Here is a 12,196-nt window from a genome sequence, read left to right as displayed (position 1 = left end):
ACGTTCTATAAAGTCACCACAAACACTGAATTGACACAGACCTATTACTCCGAATGGAAATACAGAGATAGATTCCTGAGCACTTTGGGTGGCCACAGAATTTTGTCAACCAGTCAATACATAACCTTACTTTATGTATGTTTCTGTTGAGAGGCACCTATTTAATATATATTGTTGGTTCATTAACACAAACTCGTGGCCAAAATCACTATAACTCATGCTTAAATTAAGTTTATCTAACACACGCATTTTCTCTACAAGGCACATCACACATAGCCTTCTTACCCCTGGCAACACTAGTCAGCCCTTAAGCACTACATTTGGGGATCATTTTAAACACTACAATCATCAACAAAAAGCACAAAAATGGAAATAACGTGACACTAAATAGACCATGAAAAGGACATTTGTTTGCAGTATAAGAGTTTAAAAAAGAAGCCAGAGCATTGTCATGTTCAACCTCAACTGGGAATGTGTGTCAGGTGAATCAAATTTTTTGCAATTCTGTGCATGATTGCAAAGGCAGTACTGATTTGGGGGTTACAAATGGATTTTTAGCATGTAGGCAAATTTGCAGGATCCATGAATAATGAGGATTGACTATATAACTAAGAGATCCTTCCTTGCCTGAAGTTATCAAAAGGTACTTTAGTAGGTAGGCAGAGTGAGTCACTAATAATGCCAAATTTTTAGTTATGTGCTTTTCCCTGAGGAGTTCAAAAGTATCTCTTCAGACATCATATCTAAATGATCTCTTTGCTCATCTCCTGTGAGCCTGGGAAAATCCAGTTATAAATCAGTTTTTAAACGTGAGAAAAAAATCAAAGTTTTAGAGAATTAAGATGTTCCTGTTTCAAAAAAAAAAAAAGAAAAAAAAAGAAAAAAGAAAAAAGGAACAGGAATAAATTCTAGATGCCCTGATTCCTAAACAAACTGTCCATCTTCTAGGTTAGCCATTCTCAAACCTTACTGTGTTCATGAATCCCTAGGGATCTTATGAACAATGGAAATTGATTCAAGAGGTCTAGGGTCGGACCTGAGGATTTTTCATTTCCAACTAGTCCCAGATTATACCAATGCTGGATATATTTTGAGTAGCAAAGCTACTGAAGAAATTCGTCAGCCCCAACGTTGACCTACATCCAATAGACAAGAGTTATACAGATTAAAAAAACAAGCACTCCAGTTTGAGATTATGTAATAGATACTAACAAGTAACTAAGCTTTCAGAATATCAACAGTTCCACATGTAAAATAATCTAGAGTAAACAACGCCATTCATTTTTCTACTTAAGTCTATTAGTGTCGTAAAGAAATTAAAGACAAAATATGTTAGGATCTCAATATTATTTTCCAAATAACACATCAGATTTATGATTATTTTTCTCCTCTCCCAGTGGACCATTCACAGCATTAAGGAAGTAAAGGATCTGAAAGGTACAGACTACTTCATTTGCAGGCAGCTGACATAAGTAGCCAAAGCACCACTTGTCCATTTTAACATGCAGATAAGGACTATGATTATTCGGAAGCTGTTATCTGAAAATAAAGGCATTTGCTTCTCTTTTCCTCTGTGCTCTTACCCCCAGATACACACAATAAATCAAAGATGACTTTGGGAAATAAAGGGCAGTAGAAGTGCGTATCCGGCAACCTGTCATTTTGGAAGGAAATCTGGCACCCAAGAGCCTGTGAGAAGAGCAATTTGATGTAAAAGCCCCAGTGGAAATTTGACTTCCAAGATATAATCCAGAGGAACTCTGGTCTCTCACAAAGATTTGCAGAACTACAAAAATAACAGATCAGATAAAAAGAAGAATATGTTCACTGGTGCTTCAGAGGGGGAGACATTTGTGGAAGACAGTAAGAAAGGCCTTTGGAATACTCAAGATTGATCCTTCCAGGGCACTGATTCCAACTTGAGAGTTTGTGTTTAACAAAAAGTTTCATCTGAGACCAAACATGGGGGGGAGGGGTTCTCCACCACTTCAGCAAGTTTGATTTTCTACACCACTTGAAAACTATCCACAGTTATCTTCTTTCTTTAAAACAAGATTCTTCAGCACACATGGTACCAAATGCAGTTAAGAAAAAAATAACTGTCCTCAATTGGCTATGTATCATTAATGTAACACCAGTTTTGTTGTATTTTTAAACTTGGGAAGATAAAGATAAAATGCAGATAATTACGTTTCAGTGGGCAAATCTCAAGCTACAAATTAAGGACATTTCAGAACATATGGAAGAGTGTTCTATGAAGAGAGATATTTAAAGAAAGAAGGGGGAATGACTGTACAAATCAAATGTCCACAGGATAAAGGCTAGATATTAGAAAAAGTGTACTTAAAGTACCAGACATGTTGGGAAAAGTTCTTACCTGCATTCCTTTGCAAATTTATTTTTGCTTCACTCAAAACCATGGGAGGAGGGAAATGCAAAGAAAAGCTTCTATTTTCTTTTAAACTTTTTTTTTTTAAGATTTTATGTATTTGTTCATGAGAGACACAGAGAGAGAGGCAGAGACATAGGCAGAGGGAGAAGCAGGCTCCCTGTGGGGAGCCCGATGCAGGACTGGATCCCAGGGCCCCAGGATCATGACCTGAGCTGAAGGCAGACACTCAACCACTGAGCCACCTAGGTGTTCCAAAAGCTTCTGTTTTCTGATAGAGATCAGAAATTCTTCAAGTGAACAGAGGGACAAAAAGGGCTATTTGTCCCAGGAATCCCACTTCTAGGAATCTATACTAAGGAAATATCTCCAATACAAAAATACTTACAGGATTATTCACTGCAAAGTTATTACCAATCACAAAATAATTGGAAACAATCTAAATGCCAACATAAAGGAGAGTGGCTAAATAAACTATGGTACAGCTACACAATGGAGTGCTTTGCTACTGTAAGAAAAGAACAAGAAAGGTCTCCATGAACTGATATGGGTATGGAATGATTTGCAGGATAAGCTGTTAAGCAAAAAAGGCGAAGTGCAAAAAAATGTATCTATGGTATGCGAACCTTCATTTAAGAAAAATGAGAAAGAGTAAGAAAACATTCATGTATCTTCCCATTTGTGCAAAAGACATACAGTGACGGTAAACTAGAAACTAAACAAAATTGCACTAGAAACGAAAGAAACTGGTTATCTAAAGAGGTGGAGGGATCCGTGGGTGGCGCAGCGGTTTGGCGCCTGCCTTTGGCCCAGGGCGCGATCCTGGAGACCCAGGATCGAATCCCACATCGGGCTCCCGGTGCATGGAGCCTGCTTCTCCCTCTGCCTGTGTCTCTGCCTCTCTCTCTCTCTCTGTGACTATCATAAATAAAAAATAAATAAATAAATAAATAAAGAGGTGGATAGGACAGAATGGAAGAGGACACAATGGAAAGGGATAGTAGGGATGAGGAAGGAGTGACACTTGCAAGTATACCCTTTTGTAAAGCCCTGACTCTGAGAATCAGAGTAATGCTTCACATATGAAAAATATAAATAATTAAAACCAAACAAAATATGTGTGTTTTAAGGTAAGAGAGCAAAATGAAATGCAAACACTAACAAAACAGCCCAACTGTAGCACAAGCAAATAAGTAACCACACGGAATAGAATGGGAAAGAAAAGAACTAGTCTTAGTAATTGTGGAAAACAGCATCTTGATTTAAGACCAAAAAAGAATTGTACTGAGAACTGTACTCTAGCCAGTAGATGTGTTTCTCACAGGAGTCTGGGTTAGGATTTTTTAAAATTTATTCATGAGAGACACACAGAGAGAGGCAGAGACAAAGGTGGAAGGAGAAGCAGGCTCCCTACAGGGAACCCAGTGCTGGCCTCCATCCCAGGATGCCGGGATCACAACCTGAGCCAAAGGCAGGCACTCAACCCCTGAGCCACTCAGGCATCCCTGGGTTAGCAATTCTAAAACTAGTTTATATTAGGATTAAAGAAGTAAGTGAATATATTTACATATGCCATAGACAATGAGAGCCAGGTTTCTCACTGTCAGAGAAAGACCAGAATGAACTATGTATTGTTGGATTAGAATGAGAGGTTCAGTATGAGCTCATAACTTGATGGATAGAAAGATGGCAGATAGGAAGGAAGGAAGGAAGATGATAGAATGAAAAAAGACAAGAGACTGATATACGTGTTTGCATAGTTAGTATACATTTACATGTATGTCCTAACCACTGGGAAGGCCTAGAAGCAATCACATCCCAGTACCAAATGAGCACACCTAGGGCACAGGTCCTAATTTCTAAGTGCCATTCTGCAATAAAAGAAACCAAGAAAGAGTGGGACAAAAAAAGACTGGCAGAAATATGAGCTTGAATTTCCCAAATTTTGTGCAATCATTAAGCCTACATACTCAAGAAGCTCAGCGAACCCCAAGCAAAACATGATATACCAAGGTATATCATAACTGAATTGCTCAAAACTAATGATAAAGAAAAAAGTAATAATAATAATAATGATAATAATATCTTAAAACCTGGCAGAGAAAATATAGAGAGGAATAAAGATAAGGATGACTTATTTCTCATTAGAAATAATACAAGCAAAAAAGACAAAGGAGCGACATCTTAAAATACAGAAATTTAAAAACTACAGAATTCTATAGCAGCAAGATATCTTTCAAATGCAAAGGTAAAATAACCTTTCAGACACACAAAAGCTGGAAGAATTCACCACCAGCAAAATTATACCAAGAAAAATGTTGAAATAAGTACTTAGAAATAAAATAATACCAGGTGGAAATATGGATCTGCATAAAGGAATGAAGGGTACTAAAAACAAATACTTGGGTAAATCTAAGATTTACTCTTATCATTTAAGTGTTTTAAAATAGGACCATTTAAACAAAAATAACAATAATGTAGTGTGGTGTTTAAAGCATACAAAAAATAAAATGTCTAAAAAGAAGAAAGGCTAGAAATGGAGAAATGGAAGTACTATATATATACTATTGTCAAATCCTTAAAATAATAGTGAGATGGTATACTATCCTGGCAGATCTTGATAAGTTAAAAAATGTATACTATTAACCCTAAAGCAACCAATAAAATCACAAAACATGGAATTATAGCTAAAAATATAAAATCGTGAAGAAATAATCAAAAATAAGACAGAAAAAAAGGAATAAAGAAGAGGTGGGACAAATAGAAAACACTGAAAAACAATAGATTTAAACCTAACCATATGAATAGTCTTTTGAATGTAAGTGATCTAAACATCCCAGTTAAAAGACAGAGATTGTCAAATTGGAAAAGAATAAAGTAGGACCCACTTATATTCTGAATATAAGAAACACACTTTACATATAAAGACACAAATAGGTTAAAAGTAAAAGGATAGAAAAAGCTATATTAACACTAGTCAAAAGAGAACAGGAGTAGCTATATTAATATTAAAGTACATTTCAGAGCACAAAATATTACTAGTGATAAAGAAGTTCCTTTCATAATGAAAAAGGGCTCAATTTACCACAAGAGCACTTAAGAACAGAACTTCAAAATACATGAAGCAAAACTGATAGAACTTTAAGGAGAATTTGACAAGTCTAGAACTACAGGTGGAGATTTCAAAAAGACTCTTTCAACTGATAGAACAAGTATTGATAAAATTTGTTAAGGATATAGGAATTTTCAACATTAGCAGTATTTTTTAATTTATTTTTTATTGGTGTTCAATTTACCAACATACAGAATAACCCCCAGTGCCCATCACCCATTCACTCCCACCCCCCGCCCTCCTCCCCTTCTACCACCCCTAGTTCGTTTCCCAGAGTTAGCAGTCTTTACATTCTGTCTCCCTTTCTGATATTTCCCACACATTTCTTCTCCCTTCCCTTATATTCCCTTTCACTATTATTTATATTCCCCAAATGAATGAGAACATATAATGTTTGTCCTTCTCCGACTGACTTACTTCACTTAGCAGTATTGATATACACAGAACACTCTACCCAACAAAAGCAAAATACATATTCTCTTCTAGCATGCATAGAACATTTGCCAAGACCACATTCTGAGCTATAAAATCTCAATAAAAGGGATTCATGTCATATAAAGTATGTTCTTCCCACAAAGAAATTAATTTAGAAGTCAATAAGATAAAGATCTCTGGACAATCCCTCAACTATTTGGAAACAAAATAACAAACACACTTCTAAAGCACCCATGGGTTAAAGAGAAAAATCAAAAGAGAAGTTATAAAGAATTTTGAAATGAATGAAAATGAAAAGACAACATATTCAAAATTTGGAAAGACAGCTAAAACAGTATTTAGGGGATAATGTATAGCATCGAATGCTTATATTAGAAAAGAAGAAAGATCTCAAATCTATGACTTCAGCTTCTCATTTAAGAAACTGGAAAAGCAAGAGAAAATTGAACCCAAAGTCAGTAGAAGAAAGGAAAAAAGACCAGAGCCAAAATCACTAAGACCAAAATCAATCAATCATCAATCAATCAAACAAACAAAAAACCCACAGAAAAATCAATGAAACCAAAAACTTGCTCTTTGAGAAGATCAATAAAATTGATGAACCTCTAGCTGGACTGATCTGGAAAAACAGAAAACAGAAATTACAACAAGAAGTTTGGGGGGAAAACCACTATAGAGTTTACAAATATTGAAAGCATAATCAGAGAATATTACTAAAAACTTTATGCCAATAAATTTGATAACCTAGAGGAAATGGACTAATTCCTTACAAGATACATATGACCACAGCTCACTCAAAAACTAGAAAAGCTGAAATAGATATCTATCTGTTAAAGAAAATAAATTTATAGTTAAAAAACCTTTCCACTCCAGACCCAGATGGCTTCAATGGTGAAATCTACTAAACAGGTAAGGAAGAATTAATGCTAATTCTATAAATCACTTCCAGAAAATGGAATAAAAAGAACAAAGTTGGAGGACTAATAGTACTTGATTTCAAGAATGATTATAAAGTTTCTGCAATCAAGACAGTGTGGGACTAAAGTACAGACAAAGAGATGGATGAAAGCAGAGACTGTAGACATGGACCCACACAGATATAGACTTTCAACAAGAGTGCAAAGGCAATTTAACAGAAAAGTCTTTTTAACAAATGGTGCCGGAACAACTGGATGCCCATATGCCAAAAAAAAAAAAAAAGAACTTTGATCCAAAGTTTGTACTATACACAAAAATCAAATGAAAATGGGTGGTAGACTTGAATGTAGAACATAAAATTAGAAACTTTTAGAAGAAAACTTAGGAGAAAACGTTTGTGACCTTCAGTTAGGCAAAGGTTTCTTAGATATGAAACCATAAGCATGATCCTTAGAGGAAGAAATTGATAAATTGCACTTTATCAAGATTAAAACCTGTAGCTCTTTTAACGACACTGTTAAGAGAATGAAAAGCAAGACACAGACTGGAAAAAAATATGTGTAATCATATGTCTTATAAAGGACTTGTATCCAAAAAATATAAAGACCTTCAACACAAATATTAACAACCCTCCAAAAAATAATGGGCAAAAGATCTGAACTGACACTTCACCAAAGAACATACAGATGCAAATAAGCACATGAAAAAAAATGTGATATATACATAAAAGGGAATGTTATTCAGCCTTAAAAAAGAAGGAAATTCTGACATATACTACAACATGGATGAAACTTGAGAACACTGTGCTAAGTGAAATAAACAGTAGGACAAATACTGTGTGATTCTACTTATTATGAGGGCCCTAGAGTAATCCAATTCATGGAGAAACAAAGTAAGATGGTAGTTGCCAGGGGCTGGGGAAGGGAGGAACAGGGAATTATTATTTAATGGATTAGAGAGTTTCCATTCTGCAAAATGGAAAGAGCTCCATAGATAGATGTAGTGATGATTACATAACAATGTGAATGTACTTAATGTCACTAAAATGAACACAAAAATGATTAAGACAGCAAATCCTATATTATATGTATGTTACCACAATAAAATATGGATAAGAACAAAAAACGCTCAACATCATTAATCATTGGGGAAATACAAATTAAAACTGCAACAAGATAGTACTGCACACCTATTAAAATGAGTAAAATTTAAATACTTACCATGCCAAGTGTTAGTGAGGATATGGAGAAACTGGAACTGTAGATGTGGATGTAAAACAGTACAACCATTTTGGAGACCAGTTTGGCAGTTTCTAGAAAAGTTAAACAGATACCTACCATATGATTCAGCCATTGCAGTCCTAGGTATTTACACAAGAGAAAGAAAAGCATATGTCCATAGAAACAACTTGTATGTAAATATACATAACAGCTCTATTGCAATTGCCAGAAATTGGAAAAAACACAAAAGTCTGTCCATCAACAAATGAATGAGTAAACAAACTGAGATATATCCATTTAATGAAAAACTACACGGGAATAAAAATGAATAAATTCGAAATGAAAAAATGAAATAAATATACATTACAACATGGATGAATCTCAAAATAATGGTGCTGAGTAGAAAAAAGCCAGATAAAACAGTACATCCTGTATGATTCCATATCTATCAAATTCTGGAAAATCCAAACTGTAGTGATGGAAAGTAGATCAGCAGTTGCCTGGAAATGGGTAATCGGAAGTGGCATGATGGTAGATTACCAAGGGCACAGGAAGCTTTTGGCAGGATGGATGGGCTCACTTTCTTAATTGTGGTGATAGTTTCCCAGGTACGTACATATGCCGAATTTCCAATTGTACCCTTCAAATATGCTCAGTTTATGGCATGTCAATTATACCTCAATAATGTTGTTAAAAATCATCAAGCAAGCAAGCAGATATGCCTGGTAAAATTCTACCTTTTTTTTCCATGTTCACTGCATGCTCCCCACCACTGGAATATAAACTCCCTGAGAGCAACAACTATCTTAAGCATTCATGGCCAGGCTAAGAGACATGAGCCATTCCTAATAAACATACCTGTGACATTGCAAAACTGAGAAAACTTCTTAGAAGCTAAAAGACAGTATTAGGAAACTTGATCAAGGGTCTTAAATAGCCAAGACTAACAACTTCCTGCAATTAGGAGAGATGACCTTTGTACAATAAACTAACACACCAACCCAGCTCAAGAGGTGTGAGACAATTAAGAAAAAAAGGGGCAAAGGGGTCATAAAAGTGCTAAGAAAAGCTGACTCCAGATCAGATCACAAATTCTCAGCCATGATACCTTTAGGATTATGCCCAGTCAGGTCCTTATAGAGAAGTTAATAGGCATTAATACCAACCTTTTCTATAGTATTATAGCTATATATGAGTTTGCTTTTTATTTTCTCAAATTCATAATTTATATAGCTCCTACCTAATAAATTACAAGAGGAATGACGTAGTAAGTAATGTGCAAAACGCAAAAAAATAGACAGCTTTAATGTATAAACACTCTTACAAAATGATAAAACATCACTAATAGAAAAAGGGCCAGAGTAAAAGAAAAGACAATTCAAAAATACAGATTTTAAAGTTTTACCTTATAATTAAATACATATATATATATAATTTACTCATTTTTAAAACTATGAATTCTAAAATGTTTTTAAATCTTTGTCAATGGCAGTAGTGTGCTGTAATTAACATTTTCTTATGCAATTAGCAGGAGGATATTGGCAAACATCCTTGCTGAAAGCTTTTCTGGCAAAAATTTTCAATATCTAAAAACATTCATAGTTAATCCTTTCATAAGGAAGTTAGCTTAAGCAAATAATGAAATGCAAAGCCAAAGATTTAAGTTCAAAGTTACTAATCACAATCTTATATTAGTGAAAAAACTAGAAACAATCTATATACGCCACAGCAGGAAAACGGCTTGCTATACAAATGAATCTCAGGATAGAAAAATACATGACCATTTAATGCTATTTTGAAAGGATTTTTAAAGACGTGGGAAAATTCTCGTTGAATGAAAAACATCAGGACACAATCTGTTAGTACAGCAGGATTCCAAATCTTTTGCGCTCCTCCAGATTTTGAGTCTTACACTTCTTCTTTAAGCACTTTCACCAAATTGTTATCTCTTAGGGGTTCATTGGCAATCGTGGCTAACCAACTAAGAGGCATGAGCACCATCAAACAGAAATTCTAAACTCAAAAAAACCAATCTGTCCTCACGCTAACCTAGCCTCGCCTGGGTGTTAAAAAACCACGTATCCATTAGCAAAATACCCTGTCAAGAGGGCCAGTGAATGTACATAGTAGAGAATGGTAAGTAAGCAGTGAACAGAAGCAGAAACAATGGGGAATTTAAATGCCTGAGATTCTTGTCTGAGTTCTTTCTAGTCCATTATTAAAAATAAACTGGGATCATTCTATCAATGCCTTTTTTCAAAACAAAGATAAGGCCACTCCAAAATATCACTTCTTCCGGACAAGATGCTCACTCTTGGAACTCAATTGCCATGGGTAAGATGGCGCCCCAGGCTAACAGGCCATGGAAGAAGGGACTGAGGACAAACATACATCCAAACAGAAAAATCTTTTCTTAGCATTTGAAATAGTAAGAGTCCTGATTTTCTCAAGTTGGAAGACTCTTCATCATGAGTGTTCCGAAATACTCAGGTTACCATAAGGGGTGACACAAATAATCCCAGGATTATATGGGGGAATTGGCAGATTGTTCAACATGACTTCTTTCTCCAGCAATTCTTGATTGGTGCATAAGACCAAGAGAGGAAAACAGCAGACACAGCATTTTAAATTTGTGGGTAGATTTTTGTTTCCTTTTCACAGAGTATCATTTTGGTACTGTTGATAGTTTGCCTAAACTCAATCCACAAATAAAACCAGCAATATTCCTATGGTTACACTGAGCCATAATCTATAGTACTTAAAATGTAGTTAAAAGCCTCTAAATTTTGCAATGCTCCAAACCTTACCTCATTTTTTGCTATTATATAAGAACTATTATATTCTCATTACAGGATAGTAATATGAACACAAATTGAGAGGAACTGCTAACCATCTTCCCACCTAACTTCTCTGTGTTTCTCCTTGAGACACACTAACAAACTCCCTATGAAACCTGGAATATGAATACTACCTTGCCTGGAAAGGGAACTAAAGGGAAAAAGAGAAAGCACCTGCTTTCTCTCCAGATTCACACAGATCTCCAATTCTCATCTCAAATCATCTCCCACACTCCAATTACAGCAGTCCGTGGTAAAGACAAAGCTCCCCCTCTAAGAATGTGGTTCAGCAGTGTAAGCAAGGGTTTCCATTCGCTTTACCGCAGACAACTGCTACTACATACCAAGGTTAAATTTAACCACCAAAGTAACCAACATTCTGGAAATTATCCTTTAGGACAGAAGTATATATTCTGGGTTTGCTTTCAAACACTCAGTTTTATTTTAACCTGCATGAACCAAAAAAACCCAAAACAAAACAAAACAAAAAACCTAGAGAGTGCCAAGGAATCCAGTAATGTGTGGACCTAAAGGTACTTTATGATAGAGGCTAATACAGGTTCCTATGTTATACTGTAGCAACTGACCCTCAAGTCAATCACTCAGATGACTAATAAACATGACCCTCCAAGTAAAATGAAGCACTCACCAGATTCAAATTAAAATGGAGTAATACTCAGCTGAAGGGCATCACCCTTCACAGATTACCATATATGTTCTATGTTATCAGTCACAGGCTACCCATCAGTACCTGAATTTCGTTAAGTTTCCTTCTGCCCCATAATATATTCATTTAATGAATGCATATTTGAAGCTACAGAACTAAAATTTAAACATATTAGAAATGAGTATAGTGTGGTTGCACAACAGTATGCTTTCGTCAAAATTCATCAAATCACACTTAAAATTGGCAAATTGCATTGCATAGAAATGGAACACAAATGTGAATTCATAATAACTCATAAAACATGGAACCAACAGTGACTGGGGAAGCAACTGAGGGAAAGAAACTTGCTTAACCTAGAGCGGGTTTCTTAGCCTCACCTTCCTCTTTTAGCTGTGACAACCAAAAATGTTTATAGACACCACCAAATGTTCCCCCAGGGGCAAACCTCCCCCCTCCCGCTGAGAACCTCTGCATTATGTCGTTCTAACAAGAATCTATTATATATAAGGATTTATTATGTAAATTCAGTGAAAGCTAGTGGTAAAAGGTAACAGTCCCAGAAAAAGAAAAAAGAAATGGAGAATGTTCAAGACTTCCCAGTTATTTTGGATACTTTCT

At 35.5% G+C, this 12,196-nt stretch overlaps 1 protein-coding gene across 2 annotated transcripts in view; it reads right to left on the bottom strand.

Moving 5' to 3' along the window:
* The window catches only part of TSPAN7 (tetraspanin 7), a 128,599-nt gene that overhangs the window by 91,689 nt on the left and 24,714 nt on the right, over nt 1-12,196 (bottom strand). The window contains exon 2 of one of the 2 annotated variants that reach the window (XM_038587175.1): nt 8,075-8,166. The exons of the other annotated variant lie outside the window; for it this stretch is intronic. Within the exon in view, the coding sequence (XP_038443103.1) occupies nt 8,075-8,143 (69 nt within the window). The 5' untranslated portion in view covers nt 8,144-8,166. The remainder of the gene's footprint in view (nt 1-8,074; nt 8,167-12,196) is intronic. 2 annotated transcript variants of the gene reach the window in all.

Source organism: Canis lupus, chromosome X (assembly GCF_011100685.1).
Source record: "Canis lupus familiaris isolate Mischka breed German Shepherd chromosome X, alternate assembly UU_Cfam_GSD_1.0, whole genome shotgun sequence".
Lineage (NCBI taxonomy): Eukaryota > Metazoa > Chordata > Mammalia > Carnivora > Canidae > Canis > Canis lupus.
Note: the sequence above shows the minus strand (reverse complement) of the source record. Positions and strands in the feature narration are given on the sequence as shown.